The following is a 16488-nucleotide window of genomic DNA, read 5'->3' on the forward strand; positions in this document are numbered from 1 at the left end:
CACGAAATGCCTGGGCTGGTCCACCTGGTCTGGTTGCACGTAGTATCCCTGCATTTGGTACTCATCAATTGCTCTGACATATCGTCTCTGGTTTTGCCCTTGTTGGTACTGCCTCGGTTGATTGTATTGTGGGGGTGGCGGCCGAAACGGCGTTCTGGCAGGTGCTTGTGGACGCATCAGGGGAAATGGTATGCCCTCCCTACATACAGAGTGGAAGTGCCCCTCTCTTCCGCAGTTCGTGCACCGTTGGGATAATGCTGGGCACGACCCGGAGTGTGGGAAGGACATCCCGCACCGATAGCACTGTCTTTGCTGGCGCGGGGTTGGTGCCCCTGGTGCTCTATATTGTTGTGGTCCTCTGTCGCCTTGTCGAGACGGCTGTATGGCGCCTATGAGTTCATTGGTGTCTTGTTTGGGGTTACTTGTGTTGCTCATGGATGAAGCTTGTGCATCAACTCTCGCGTGTATGCGAGCGAGTTCGCTCACTTCGGGGATGGTGAGAGGCTTTTTCAAAAGTTGTTTCTTGAGCGCAGGAGAGAGACAACCTTCTATCACTCTCAGCCGTATTGCTTCTTCCAGGGAGAAAGCGTCGAACTGGCAGTTAGCACCTTTCACTCTTAGGCGAGTTATGAACTCATCAACAGTCTCGTGTGGCAGCTGGGTGCATTTGTTGAATAGATATCTCTCATAGTCTCGGTTGACTTCGATGATGAGTAGCTTGTCCAGGGCCTTAATCAGGTTGGGGAAGGAGTCTTGTTCTGCCGTCGGGATTGTTTTTACTACCGTCTTGATTTCACCCCCCACGAGGTTGAGAAAAATGTCCCTGATGTTGGGGGAATCACCATCGCCGGACCCCCGCACAAAATGGTGGAAGTCTTCCATCCAGTCAGTCCACCTTGGTCCTTTCGTCGCTTGTGGCGTCATGGTGAATGGCGGGGGCAGCCTCAGCTGTATTGATTTTGCTGCGCGCACAGGCTGGGGGGACCCAGGATTGGATCCCTGGACGCTCATGTCGTCAGGAGATGAGACCTCTGCGATCTTCGGGCGGTGTGTGGTTATGGAGGCACTGGCGTGCACCCGCGCACTCACCCAAGCGTGCGAAGGCAGGTCCGGCTATGGACCATTAACGGTGAGAGGTGGCTCCCAGACGTCGTCGCTGGCGTGGTCCGTGACAGGGGACTGGAGCAACCGCCTTATGAGAGGGCGGGTTTGCCGGCATGCGTGAACAGCAGGGACCGCCTGGAGTGGAGGATGCGGTTCACGCGCGTCGTTTTAAATAAACGAGAAAAGAAAAAAATTTTTTTTTTTTTTTTTTTTCCTTTCTTTTTTTTTTCAGCTGCAGCCTTGTATGCGGAGGAGGAGGAGGCGCGGCGGGTCAGCGGCCGCCCGCGCGAGCACTGGCGGGTTTCTGGGCCCAGCGCCACGGAAGGAGGAGCAGGAGGAGGAGGCTCCGCGTGATTCCCTGCACGCGAGCCGGGACGCGGCGGACTGCCGCTGGAGGACTCCGGTGTGCGAGGAACAGCCTCGTCGCCAATGTTGCCGAGGTCGCGGCACAAAGAAAGGACGCACACACGGAGGCATAAAGGAAGCTTCTTTATTCTTCTAACAACTACGCAGTAACTGGCGCCCTACGCGCCTTTTCCCACAAACCCCCACTTCCCCGCTCCCACGTCACACTAACACTCCGCCTCCCCAACGGAGGGGGCCAAGTGCCTTTAACTCGTGGAGTGCTGGGTAACAGAGGCGTCCTACCCTCTTCATGGAGACACGTCAATAGCTTGACCACAGAGAACGTTGAAATGAGACGTGCATTGGCGTTGTGAAAAGGGCCAAGCATGTCTAGTGATGGCAGCTTCAGGGGCGGGTGATCTGTATTATTGCTGCGAGGGCACTTGAATTTAGGGCGATGCATCAACGGATAAGATTAGCACAAGATGGCTGCGTCCAACACGTTGTTTTCGCATGTGTAAAAGTGAGGTAAATTAAGGTAAATTGTATAGGAACATTTTTTATCATCGATCACAGTATGCTTAACAGGACATGCCCGAACGATCGGGACGATAACATTTTTGAGCGCACTCCCCCTTTAATATCTTTATTCACCTTTACTGTGCCAGTGCTTCTACAAAGTCTTGATGAATTATAATCAAAGTAAGTACATATTTATATACAGGATCCTAATGATGTTAAGGTCTTTATAAAGAGGAGTGCTGGGGTGCTTCCGCTTTCTGCACCGCCCATGCTCTGAACGTCATGACGCGGACAGCGTACGGCCACCCGGCCTCTCGTGTAAAACATAAAAGGCAGTTCTTATAGATTTCAATTAAATAAAATCACTGTAATTCATGTGTCAGCGTTGGAAACTCCAGGAAAAATCCCTGCCTAGGTGCCAAGAAATAGTTTTCTTTGTAGTGCTTTTGAAGAAGGGGTGCTTTCATGCCAAATATTATTTTAATACTAGTACTGTATTAGAGAATATTATATTCAACAATAATGATGCAAAGTATGTAGTGCATTTAAAATAGGCTGTTCAAGCATCCAACAGTTTGGTATAAATGCTGAATATTGTTAGTTATCCATTTCTTTTTTCGTGTGTATATAAAATTCATGTGTTGTGTTCCCGTAATTGTGGGTAGCGAGGTGTTCCACGGTTGCCATGGGTAGACAGGACACAGTCGCCGCCATGTGATCCAGGAACGCGTGACGTCAGCGAATTAAATAGATGACGCAAGAGGCATGAGGTGGTACGTGCTTGCACATGCGCTCTGCGAGGAGAGCGTTACTGTTTTGTTTCAGCAGAAAAGCTCCAGTTGGTCGGCCCCCTCCCGGTCACCAGTAGCGGCCGTTATGGCTTCTATAGAACGGCAGAACAACAACGAGGAACCGGGACTCAACAGTAAGTGCCCTTTAAAACATGCACAGCTAGGTGGGCTTAAGGGAGATTAACCTATAGGGCATTAAACAGGTAGCGTGTAACGGACCCTAAAGTCAAAAAATTGACCCGCCCATTCTGCTCGCCCCGCCTCTGGTTATTTTATTGGTCCAATTCGTGCGCCTTGTAAAATGACAACTGCAACAACTAATCAGCTGCGGGTTTCCGCGTGGCCTGTTTTGTTTATCTTGTGTCTGGCTGCACGTCACCTCCTGAGTGACAGCAGGAGTCAAGCCCAGTTGGCCCTTGATGAGTATATCTTGCGGGTGGACTCGAATTCGACCAACTTCTTAAGCGTACGATTTTTATTCTCCTTTAGGTAGCATTTGGGCGTAGAAGCGGGCATGGGCTTCCAAGCTTACATGCCCTGATATTCGGAGTGCTCTAATAGTGTTGCTGTCGGAACGTTAAAAAATGACGTAAAATTTGAAAACTCATGAAAAAGAAACATGTAAAAAATTAAGTGCCCCCAAGAAAACGCCCGAAAAGGTAGTGTGGCATGTGCATACGTTCTAAAACACATGCACACGCGGGATTTTACAATGTGAGCGATGGATGATGAGTCGGCAGTGAGCTGAAGCGAGGAGTGGGATTCATGGTGGGGAGCTTCACTCGTGCAGTGGAAAGAGACGTGGGATAAAACTCAGGGTGTTCGGAGTCCAGCGCCTTTGCTACAGAGAGCTAATACATTAGGCAAAAGTAAACAATATCAAACTTTTTTTCTTGCCTGGTGATATAGCCCTTTTCTCAGGTTCGTATTTTTGCTCTAGTCATCCCAGCAGTTGCCGGAGGAGAGGGGGCGTATCTTGAGTGAAGGGCTCCGTTTTTTTAAGAAGCAGCGCAATTGTACTTCGATTGTAAACTGGCTTTTTAAATTAAAAAAAACAGCGTACGTTTGGGGGGGTGGGTAAGTATCTCTATTAACATTTTATGTTCTGTCAATCATTCATAATAACAAAGCCAACCTCCAGACGCCCTCCTCCTAACCTCCCAGTTGTACACATTATGTAAGCGTCCACATCGTTTTCTGGGCATTAGAACAAGACAATGAAGATTACCCCTGCTAACTGCACAGGGAGTGTTAATTCTATTAAAGATTAGAAGGCGAGTATTATGCATCAACTTCTATTTATTACCCCTCAGCAGTTTCAATAAAAAACACCTAAGTATCTTCATCACACTTCTTTCATTGAAACTACAAATCCCAATGTCTCTGTAGTCCAATCCTGTCTCAGTCCAGCTATGACACTCTTCCTGTTTCTGGACTCCTCCTCTTTTACATGCTCTGAACTGTCTTTCTTGAACCTTTTAACAGTGTCACACCAACAGGGCGAACAGCTTCAACTTGTCGCAAACTCAACAGAGTTGCTTCACGCTTGCACTACTCCCTTCCCTCCAGGATCTGGTGGTTGCTGATCCTTGGCCTTCAATTGTTCTTCTGGTCTTCCCCTAAGGATCATACAATTAACAATATCAGGCTGGCATCAATGTACTGTTGTATTCATCATTCATTACATACAATACATGACAGGGTTGGAAAGTAATGCTTGCCTCCTAGTCTTTAATAGAATTAATACTCCCTGCGCAGTTAGCAGGGGTAATCTTCATTCTATGTCAAGACTGGAGGCGAGCATTATGCTTGTTCAAAGCTTCCCATTACAGTTGTGGCCAAACCTTCGTATTGGCTTGAAATAAAACTCTCTAAATGTATTATCGCTAGCCCAATCAGCTGCTTGCATAATCTCCTGCAGAGACAGTCCTGCTGTGAAGGCTCTGGGTGTCATTGCCCCCCTCACTGAATGTGCTCCATACATTCCTAAATCAATGTCTGCTGTCCGCATCACTTCCCTTACCCACCTTGCTATGGTGGCTGTCGCTACTGCCTGGAAAGGTTTCCTAGATGCTATTAGTAGCTGTGTAGTACCGGCTGCTCTGCACCCTGCTGTCCTATTCTCATATTCATTAATACACCTTGCGACACACCATTTAGAGTTACTCTGGAAATACGGCTAATGCACTTTGGTGGTCCCTGTCTTAGTCCTTTTGACTATTGAAAAGGTCACTCCTTCAGGGCCGAAAGACTTCCTGTTAATCTCAAGCGCCTTGATGTCTGCTACTGGCTTGCAAGACACTAGACATAACAGCATAGCTAACTTGCCAGACAATTGTTTTTGTGACAGATACCTATGTGCTGGCCAGCTCGCCAGCAGGCGCAGCACGACTGTAACGTCCCGTACTTTATTATCTCTCAGCTCCGGTGGTGCTTTATATCTTGCTCCTCTTATGAGCCTGGCTACTTCTGGATGTTCCCCCTGCTGGGACTTCCTCCACCGGCAGCTGCCCCGCTGAAATAGCCGACCTGTACACTCGGATGGAACGCTTTCCCATCTTTCTTCCTTTACACCAGCTCCACCACTTGGTCCAAGCCGCGTGGTAGCTCCTCCTAGTGTATGGTGCCCAGGACTCTGCAATGAGCTCCAAGCTTGAGAAGAAATGCCTGGCAGCGCCCAGCGTCTCCTGATATCCTGCACGCTATGAGCGGGAGAGTCCCTCTCACTCTCGGAGGATGATACGACCCAACTGGGTCTGTGAGAAGTCGTTCTCCATCTGGGAGGACTCGTGGTATGTCTGTCGTCACTTCCATCAGTGTAGGGAACCAAACCTGTGACTTCCACAGTGATGCTATCAAAATCACTTCTGCTTTCTCCCTTCGACACTTCGCTAGTGCTCTGCTAAACATCACGAAGGGAGGGAACGCATAGTGCAGTTCTCCTGACCACTTCTGAAGAAATGCATCTGTGCCTTGCGCGTCCGGATACAGTCTCCAGCTGAAGTAGCTGGGTGTTTGTGCATTCAGGTGAACAGATCTGTGTGGGCTGGACCCCCACATCTGATTCAGGCGCTGACCATTGTGTCCAGTCTGCAGTCGCTGGAGTCTGTCAGGTAACGTGAGTTCCAGTCGGCCACTACATTCAGTGACCCTGGCAGGTATTCTGCTGCCACTGAAGTCCGTGATTGAAGGCAGAACTGCCAAAAGTCCTTCTCTAGCTCCGCTAGCAATCTGGATCTTGTTGCTCCTAGGTGGTTTATGCATCTGACCGCTGATATGTTGTCCATCTTCAGTAGGACACATGAACTTGCTCTCCCTTTCGTGAACGCCTTGATTGGGAAGGAACCCGCTGGGAGTTCTAAGCAGTTTATGTGAAGGCAGAGCTCTTCCTTGCTCCATTTCCCTCCTGTTTCTAGAGATCTGCATCTCGCCTCACAGCATATCCGACTGGCATCTCATTTTATCACTTGATCTGGTCGATCTCTGAAAATGGCATGCCCATTCCAGGCGTCCATATTCTTCAGCCAACATTCCAGTTGTGAAATGGACTCTTGATCTAGGGGTATCTGCTGGTGGTATTTCAGACCCTGTTGCAAGTGCTTGATCTTCAACCTCTGCAGCACACAGTAGTGCCAGGCACCTGGAAAGATAGCTTGGATTGAGGCTGCTAGCATTCCTAATATCCTTGCTAGAACTCTGAGTGATATTGTCTGCTTGCTCAAGCAGTCTCTGATCTGCCTCTTGATATCTCTTATCTTCCGAGCCAGTTACTCTATCATCGCTTTTCTGGTATCCAGGACGAATCCTAGGTGGTCCAGCCTTTGCGCCGGCACGGTGTCTGATTTCTCCCTGTTCATTAGGTATCCCAGGAACGTCAGAAGGTCTTGCACTCATGCTGTCTGGTATACCAGTGTCTCCTGAACCTCTGCTAAGAGCAGTAGGTCACCAGGTATATAATCATCCTGGTGCCCTTCTCTTGAATCGCTGCTGCTACTGGTCTCATCAACTTGGTGAAAGCCCAGGGAGCTGAGGCTAGCCCGAAGGGCATTGTTCTGAGCTTCCAGAGCTGCTTGTTCCAGCCGAAAGCCAGGAAGGTCCTGAATTGCTCCTGCACAGTCAGGTATGCATCTTCTAAATCCAATCTTGTTAACCAGTCCCCCTCTCTTAGGGAATCCCTGAGGTGGTGCATTCCTTCCATCTTGAGGTTGCGGTATACAATCCAGCCGTTCAGTTCTTTTTAGATTTCACTGGTCGCACTTTTTCTTTTCTGTGGACCAGGAACTTATTGCTCACAAATCTGGGGGGTGTCTTGCATCTCTCTATGGCTTCTAACTGGCCCAGCTCGTGGTCTAGACTTTCTTGTTCCCCTTGCGCTAAGTGTGGCTGTTGGGGCCAGTATGTCTGTACACGCTGCTGAATAAATTCTAGCTGCAAACCTCGGACGGTTTGCAAAACCCAATTATCGCTGGAAAACGTGTGCCAATCCTGCCCACCCCCAACTGGCGGGTATATTGTGACTCTCACCTGGGGTAAAGCGCTGGCCTCGGTCAGCTCCTCTTCCTCTGCGCCCTCTTGGAAATCGTCCTCTGGTCGGAAATGAGTCCTGCTGCTTCTTTTCCCAGTACTGTCCTCTGGGATTCTGGGGTCTCTCCCTCTGAAAACGACCGACTGCTGGACCCCTGATAGCGGCCGGTCCCGGCAAAAACTCTGCCCGTGAAAATCTTTCGTATTGATGCCTGGGCCTTCTCCAGCGAAGTATAGGTTCAGACGAAGCGGCCCATTTCCTTGCTGAACGTTTCCCTCCCCAAAGAGGAGGCCTGTGTTGCTTTCCCGGCTTCATAGGATGCTAGATCACTTAATTTAGGGTCTATTTTAAGTAGTAAACCTCTCCTCCTCTCCGAAGAGATGACGCAGTTTGCGTTGCCTAATAGCCAGACTGCTCTGAGCCCAGCTGGCCAGGGCTTCGGGATCGACTTCTTCTCCAGTATCCCTGGCTCTCTCTGCCAGGTCCATTATTTTAGCTAATGGGCCAGATATGTCTAGAACTTTTTCGTGGTAGCTTCTCTTCGCGGGTCTTTGCTGTTCTTCGAAACAAAGGTCAACATCTTGGGGTCCAATTCTGTCATCTCCGCCACCTTTCCCGGGAGGTCCGGCCGCTGGCATTCTGTTCGCAGGCGCTGCCTCACCTCCTTGTCTAGGGCCTTCTTAGTCTGATGTCCATGTACTATGTTACTCTGGGAGGGCTGCCAGTCGGAGCATCTGGGGTTCCTGATACTGTCTGGGTCAAACATATCCAAGATCCCTTCTGGCTCTTCGTCCAGATGCTTTTCTTTGCCGTCTTTCTTACACCTGCTGGGTTTCACCCACTCTTCCTCTGCTTTCTCTTCTTCCCTGTGGGAAGATAGCTTGCCTTCCGTTGGCTCCTCTTCCAAGCTTGGGTCTTCATCGCCCATATTTTCTTCCCCTGGGAAGGGGGTCGGGAGGCCTGGCAATGTCTGCCTTTGCATGAAGGCTTCTTTCCGCTTGGCAAAGGTGTTGACTGCCTCTGGGGTCTTCTCTTTCACCCTGTATGGTCGACCCGGGGGGTCTGTAGAGGCTTTCCTCTTGTGGGTCTGATTACTCCCCCTTGGCCCTGTTTTTGCGGGTCCTGTGGGCGTGCTGTCATCGTCTCTCGTGCTCTTTCAGGGCTGGCTTAGTATGCCTTTTAGGGTCTCCAGCCTTTCTTCTAAGAGTTTCACACCTTGAGCCACGGCATCTATCAACGAGCTCCCCAGCACTTCCTTAAAACTGGCGGAGAGGTCCAGAGGCTGCTCCTCCTCACTCCACTTGAATTCTGACATATCCTTGTGTGCTGTGTGCCTGGTACCTGAATCAGTTGTCTTTTGCACAGCCACGGCTGCGTTGATTAAGATGTTTTGTAAGAGATATTAATTCTCCTCTTCTTTATTATTTTTTTTTCCGATGTGTCTAGCACCAGTGTATTATCTTTTTCGTGACCTTCTGCCTCCTTGCTAGGTTGTCTGTAGCCCAATCCTGATGAGAGGGACTCCTCTGTCTTATGGCAGTATGTGCTGCTTCTTGCTCTTCTGAGCTGCCAGATCGACTTGTATGTCTGGATCGCTGCGTGTGTTCTTGTAGCTCAGGCTTTCAGTAGCCTCTGTTCGTAGCCCGTGCTACGGTATCATTCTTTAACAAAATCACTGCTGGGCCCGGCGTGTATAATCCTTCTCCTTCATCGCATAAATGATTGCTGTGATGTCGTGCTCCGGCTCTGCCTCTCCAAAGGAGGGGGCCGAGCGCTTCACGTTTGTTTGGCTCCGCCCGCGAGGGAGGGGGCTGCTCTGAACCATGGCTGTGAAGCCGGGCGAGCCCCCGGTCATGCCGGTAATGTGGCACGGGGCTCAGCGCCCGGCGCCGTGGATAGAACAACTTCCTAATTAAACTCTTGTGGCGTACTGATCCACGAGATATTCTGTTCTCCTTATCTGATCTAACAGTGTTTGTGACCTCCGGTCGTAGCAAGCTGTTGCCTACTCTATCGTACAATGGTACCTCAGACAATTTTTATGGCACTATCAGCATATATATATATATATCACATTATTACATCCTTATGCCTCATTTTCCATGCAGAAGTCAATCAACCATGCCCAATTTAGGGAGAAGTGATAGAAAGGTATGTATCTGCTGAAGAGCGGTAAAAGAAGAGGAGGAGTCCATGAACAGTACGGGTGTCATAGCTGGACTGAGACAGGATTGGGCTACAGAGACATTGAGATTTGTAGTTTCAAGAAAAGAAAAGTGACAAACTTTTCAGTGTTTTCTTGTGTGTTTTTTGTTGAAACTGCTGAGGAGTAATAAATAGAAGTTGAAGCATAATGCTCGCCTCCAGTCTTGACATACAATACTGTCATGGCCCAAGCTAATAAAAGGAGCAACTGCAAGCACATGAAGGAGAACGTCTGCAGACTCCAACCATGCAACCTTTGTTGTCTCCATCTCTCATTCTGGGCCAGCAGGCCCGTGCTGTGTGATCACGGCCCTGCAGGTCTCTGCTGGTCTGGGCCCTCCAGACCAGCTTGGTGCCCTGGGTCCAATCTAGGCACCCACCATTTAGGATGCTGCCGGGATCCAGGCTGTGTCCCCACAGCCTCACAGTGCTCTGCCCTGTAACACCTATAAGTCTGGGTGACCCCAGCACACCAGCATGGTGCCTGGGCCCCCCAGCACTAGGGAGGCCGGCCGCGTGACCACCACTGGCCCCACACCAAAGTCCCTGCTGTCCCTCATTTCTCCATTCAGGGAGAAAGGAGGAGCGGCATCCATTGCTGTGGAGACCAGAGCCCTGATGGCGGATCCTCCCTGGCCGCGGGTCTTTGCGAAGAGGGGGCTCGTGCGGCCAGGGGTGGGTCAGCCTTCAGCCCCGGCAGCAATGGCATATCTGGGCCACCCTGTGGTGAAACACGAAGGAGTCCTGCTAGAATGAAACCGGTGATCACCGCTGTGGACCTGAAGGAAGATCAGCCCCAGGGTGGAGGTGCAGCGCACAAACATGCCCGGCACCACCTGGCAGGCTGTCCTTCCATGGTTCTGGTGGTGCTGCCACAACAAATAAAGAAATCTCCTGCATGAGAACAAAATGGGGGTGAGTGCGCTAGCCCCCACCAGGCGAAGGAAAGTGCTTGCTTGCTCTGTGGAGCGAGCCAAAGAGGGGGGTGGGCGGGATCCCGGTGGCCGCAATCGGCCCTGCTGTCAGTTTCCAGGTCTCTGTGCCAGACGGTGAGTAATCTACACTCATCAGTCCAAGCGGGGGTGGCTGAGGTGCTGCCCTCCCAGTGAGGATGCAGCCGTTACTGCTCCACTTCTGGTGAAACAAGGTAGCGCTCCATGTTGGTGCTATGAAAATAAAATACTGACGTCCCTCTGCGGATTCCGGGCCTCTGGCGGTGAAAACGAAAGCGCTCCATGTCAGTGCTATGAAAACAGGCAGGTAGAGCCCTGCAGCGTTCCCTGCGCCTGGCGGTGAGGCGAAGTGCTCCAGAAATCGGAGCGGCAGGAAAAGGCACAAGCACTCCCAACAAGATTCCAGGCTAACAGGAGGAGACTTTCAGGTTGATCCATGCCAGAGCTCCCTGTCAAGAGGGAAGTGCCCTAGGATGGCGCAATGGCCCCCTGCAGATTCCTGGCCATAAAGGTAGTGAATAAGTGCAGCACTCATCGGCAGAGCAAGCCCACAGTAAAAAAAAAAAAAAATACAAAAAAAAAATACAAAAAAGGCCGCCCAGCGCTGAATTTTAATACGCTCCACGTCAGAGCCTGAAGGGGAGAAGAGTGGATGGTATCACTCCATCAAGGCCCTAGAACTAAGCGCCCTGCAGCTGGCCCTTACACTCTACCACCAGCGACATCCTGCCCCCAGTCTCACCCTACCACTTGTGTGTGCCCTCTGCTACTGGCACACTCCTGCCTGGGGAAGGGAACTAAGCAGCAAGGGGCCCCAATGCCCTGCCACTGGTGTCGCCCTGCCTGCCCAGCAAGTGGCCCTAACACCCTGCCCCCAGTGATACCCGACCACAGTGGGTGCGGGAAAGGGAGAGCAGCACTCCTGCCTGGGGGGGAAGAGGTGGCCCAGACACCCACCACCAAGAAGCAGTGCAATGGGTAAGTGAGGGTTGCAGCTCTGCACGAGTGCTTGTGCGTCCTCCTGTGCCGCTGCAGTTAAGTGACACTCCTGCCTGAGGGAGCGTGGCCAAGAAATGCGGGGTGAGTAACATGCTACCACCCATACCCTGTCAACATCATGTGGCACAGCCTAGACGCCCTGCTACCCATGTCTCGCTGCCTGCCCCAACACCAAGGGACTGACTGAGCCTGAAAGTGGCGCAGCCTAGACACCCTGCTATCTGCATCTTGCTGCCCTGCCCCAACATCAAGGCACTAAGCTGATGTGGCCCCTGGCGCCCCTATTGCCGGCCTTTGAACTGTACCATCAACGGACAAGGACCCGTGGAAATGATTGTCCTGAACGGACACTGCTGCAAAGTGAACTGGTCTCCTGCAGTCCTGCAAGTGCTCGGAAGAGACTCAGCAAACGTGTTTAGATGCTGTGAGCCTGCATATAGAGTATATGCTTAAAGTGGTCCCAGTTAAATGGATGTGATGCTGTGCTCCTGTAATTTGTAGGCATGCTCTAAATGGTGTCCGCAGCTAGCGATGGCATCATTCAGTGGTTGAAGTTCCACTTACCCCAGGTTAATAAAAGGTTTTGTAAAATGTGGTAGTACTGCCACCCTTCCACCTGCGTTTGCCAACCACGACTGTCACCCGCTGGGTATGTTTAGAGTGTGTTAGTATGTGTTATGTCTGCAACTACCAGAGTCCCTATGTATGTGTCAGTGGCATATCCTTCTATCTGTCTACTCCATAATTCCCAAGTCGTATAAGTATTGTTGTTCTGTAAAGGGGGGAATCATGTATGTTTCAGCAACGTTTGTTTTGTTCGTTATGGAAAAGGAGGAGTGTATGTATGTATATGTATATTTATTTTTGTCGCGCACCACTGACCCGGAGGCTTAAGGTACACCACAAGGACAAACCTAGAGCTAGGAGATCAATGAGGATACAGAATTATATCAGGAGAGTATGCGCAAGCCAAGGTCAAAGATAAAAGGTAAATCCATCCTCTTTATCTAAACAGGAGAATTTTAGTCTCTTTCTGAACACCGCTGTGGATTTTTCCTTCATGTCGGCGGATGGCATTCCATGCCACGGGGGCTGCTGCAAAAAATGCTCCTTTCTTTACCTGATACAGTCTGTGTATTGGGATTCTCAGTTGATTGGTATTGTTAGATCTGAGATTGCATGTATTTAGTTTAGTCTCCAACACTTCACTCGGGTATAAAGGTGAGGAACCTGTCAGGCATTTCTGAGTTATCACTAGAAGGCGAAACGCAATTCTAGCCTCTATCGAAAGCCAGTGTATGCTCCTTCTGGCATCCAATACATGTTCCCTCTTTCTGATGTCTAGAACAATCCTGACTGCATTGTTCTGAATTACTTGTAGGCGACCTTACTTGCAGGCGACCTATCTCGGTTTTAGCCAGACCAGTAAGCAAGCTGCCACAAAAATCAAGCCTCCAGCCAATTAAGGCTGTAGCAAGTATCTCACAAGTTGCTCTAGATATAAACGGAAGCGCTTGGTCAGAGGTTTAATGTGATATGAGGCTGATGACACCATGCTCCCGACCTGTGCCTTCATATTAAGATTGCGGTCAAAATAGACTCCTTTTTACTTTATTCTTGGTGTCTATGTTACATCCGTCAATACGGAACTGGGCATATTCCAAGCCCATTTTCCGGGTTCTGGCCACGGTACCTACCACCATAATTTCGATTTTTCCAGTATTCAATGCCAGTCCATTGTTGTACATCCAGCGTTGGATCACTCCATAAATCTGGTTGATGGCTTTCTGATCCTCTACATGATTATCTGAAAGAGGGATGACACATTGTGTGTCATCTGCATAATTGGTTAAATTAATTCTGTTTTCCTCCAGGAGGTTGAGAAATGGGACAGTAAAAATATGATAAAAGGTGGGGGACAAGCAGGGCCCTTGGGGTACCCCATTTGTGAGTAGGGTTGGGATTGCATCAGCTGAGGTACTGATGACTCTACACCAGCTATTGGTCAGGAATGATTGGACCCAGCGGGTTTCTGAGCCAGAAAACTGCCACATTTCCTAGCCGATTAAGCAGTAGAGTATGATCCACCAGGTCTAAGGCGGCCGCGAGGTCAAGCAACATCAGGAGGGCTGTTTGTCCATTGTCTGTAATGCGGAGAAGTCTGGACTTAAGGTCCAGAAGGGCAGTCTCCGTACCATGGTTCTCCCTAAATCCGATTGGCACTTGTTAAGAATGTTATTATTCCTTCGGTGTGTCATAACTTGCAAGAAGGCTACTCGATCGAGTATTTTTAACAGAAAGGGTGAGTTCGAGATTGGCCTGTAATTCAGAGGATTTGATGGGCAGACACCTATTTTTTAAGTAGAGGCGAGATCCAGGTGTTCTTAATAGATACAGGAACATGGCATTCACTGAACGAAGTGTTCACAATTGTACACAGTGTACCAATGAGTAAAGGGGAGCAGGTTTTTATAACCAATGCAGGACATGCATCCCCCTTGCAGGTGGTTGGTTTTAAATTTGGTATTAATAGGGCCAGTTCCTCCTCAGATACAGGTTTGAAATTAAATTGCTCGTCCTTTCCCCATACTTTTTGTGTCAAACTAGGAGTAGCCTTTTCATACAGTATGATACATTTTTTGGCCTGATCGATATTGAGTTTAATCATATTTAATTTACCCAACATGGCATCCTGAATGGAAGAACACCATTCTGTGTCTTTAATAATAGTTTATGTGGCATTTTGAGCCAGATGTTCTAATTCCTTCAGGATTCTAAACAATTCTCTGGGATGAGATTGTGCTAAATTAATTCTATTGTCAAGTGAAGATTATTTCGCCAGTATGACAGCTTTCTTGTAGCCTTTAGCCGCCTGTTTATAAGTCTTCTTATCTATCCCAGTAAGAGAGGAAATTTGCATGGATGTCCTTGAACTTTTGACAAGTTTGCGAACATTACAGGAATGTCCCCGAACATCTGAGATGTTAGTGGACAATGGAGATGAAAAAACACCCAATTTTTGGCTTTTTATGGCCATATCCCATCCCATCCTCATCACCCCAGACATTGTTTATTTGGTTTGACAAGTGTAATGTGTTTTTTTATATATTTTTATTGCAATGTTCGCAAGACTGTGTGCAGTTCGTGAATCCAACATGGCATCCTTTTCACAAGTTTTGATGCTCCAGTAGTATCTGTAGACACTCTATCAGGAAGTGAGTCCGTGGACCGGATGCAGATATCTCTAATTTAGTTTGAACTACTTTTTGGCCATTTCCAAAAACGACTGGACGGATTTACACCAAATTTGCAAAAGCATGCTTTTGGGACCAACCCGCCGTTCCTCACACAAGTTTGGTGCAAATTCATCCAGCGGTTTGGGCTGTAGGCGTGAGCAACATTTAATTGTCCATTATGTCTGAGGATTTCAAAAGTTTTGGGACCGCCCCCTATAACTTTGCCTCCTACCCCTTGACAAAACCGCACACTAAACTCTCAGGAGGATAGCTCAGGGGCAATGTGCTCGCCTTCGAAGTAAGAGGACACGGAGCACCTCAGGTTCGATCCCTGGGTCCGCGCTTAGAAACCTCTGGGTATTCAGTGCGTTATAAATAACCTATCATATCATAATCTTTTGGAGGTGGCCATATACTTTTTTGGCAAAGTTTGATGAGGATTTTTCAAACGACTCCAAAGAAATAAGTCGCCCAAAATGTGGTCTTCCTATCGGTTGAGTATCTTAACCATTGCTACACGGCCGCTACCGCAGGCTGTGTAATATGTGTAGTGTGCGTTTTTTTTTCTTCGTTTTTTGATGTGCTCTGAAGAGAATGCAACACAATTAAGAGCCGAGCATACGCTGACTAGAAGTCTTTGTTCGTTTGTATCATATGAGTATTTCTTTTTGTCCATAATAAAAGAAAAAAAAACTTTAAGAATAAAACCACACGAAAACACATCAGAGATTATAAGCACTTCAGGAAGTATTGTCAGTATGGTTTGGTAACGAAATTCCGCCCAATGGGCAGGGCTTGGGCTTTCTTAAATTACTTTGTTGTGTCAGGACTTGCTTCATATTCAGCTCCACCTCTGGAAGTTCAAACTATTGCTTCTGAACAGTTCCAAAACTTCCCTATACGGGCACCTGCTATATATGATCGGTAAGGCTTCAAACACCTGCAAAGAAAGGGACCTGGGGTTTACTGATGGTATTGTGACTTTAAAGACTGGCCAAATATGTTCTTTCTCTGGCAGCTTTCATGCTATGTTGGCATGGTGGCAAAGCATCTGTGGTAAGACAGTTTCTTTCGTGTAGGTTTTTTTGGAATGCTTTAGTTAAAGGTGTAATCACTTATTACAACGTCGGAAGTGCTCGTCTTTGCCGTTTGCGGCCATACTTATGGATAAGTACATGTGGTGGTTCTGATCAACAAGGAAGCTGTTTGCATACCTTTGCCGTGCTGTTGTGCTGTGCTTTGCTTTAGTTATCTGCCCAATCCCTTTTACTGGAGCACACGTTTTCTAAATTGTATATCGAGCCTCTGTTTGCTTTTTTTCCCCTTATGGGTCAGAAAAGTCTGTATGTGCAGTATGGAGGGGCGAGTGTGAAGGAGAGTTTAGTTTTGACATGTGCTGATCCCCTGTAAACTGGCGACTAGCCATGGCAAAATTCAATTTATTGGTTTGTGCTTACCATAAGGTATTTTTCTTTAAAACTTTTTTTTTTCTTGAGCTGTGACTAAGCAATCACTGTTAAACACTGCTGGAAATTGACAGAATTTCCTGGGGAATCTTCGCGGGAGGCGGGTTGAGGGGCGGAGCTAGGTGTCGAGTAATGTGGGTGCCCTGAAGTTGTATGCTGGCTGTTTTACATAAAACAAAGTGCATTTTGAGAACCTAAGAATGACAATCGAATTCATCAAACATGTCTTTGATGGTTATTCAAGCGTGCGTTCCTTCTGATCATACAATGTAAACTGGGTGTTGTGCTCATGCCGTTTATCAGAATACTCACCATAACAGTTAATTGTGTGCACAGTACGAG

At 48.5% G+C, this 16488-nt stretch overlaps 1 protein-coding gene across 2 annotated transcripts in view; it reads left to right on the plus strand.

Moving 5' to 3' along the window:
* The first annotated feature begins 2741 nt into the window (after positions 1 to 2741).
* Positions 2742 to 16488, plus strand: part of BNIP3L (BCL2 interacting protein 3 like) — a 327918-nt gene continuing 314171 nt past the window's right edge. The window contains exon 1 of one of the 2 annotated variants that reach the window (XM_069618854.1): positions 2742 to 2896. In XM_069618854.1, the coding sequence (XP_069474955.1) occupies positions 2848 to 2896 (49 nt within the window). In that variant the 5' untranslated portion in view covers positions 2742 to 2847. Of the gene's footprint in view, positions 2897 to 15526; positions 15605 to 16488 lie in introns of those variants that run through there. The other variant, XM_069618855.1, reaches the window with a different exon arrangement.

The sequence above is a fragment of the Ambystoma mexicanum genome, chromosome 10 (assembly GCF_040938575.1).
Source record: "Ambystoma mexicanum isolate Mex_15411 chromosome 10, UKY_AmexF1_1, whole genome shotgun sequence".
In the NCBI taxonomy this organism is placed as follows: domain Eukaryota; kingdom Metazoa; phylum Chordata; class Amphibia; order Caudata; family Ambystomatidae; genus Ambystoma; species Ambystoma mexicanum.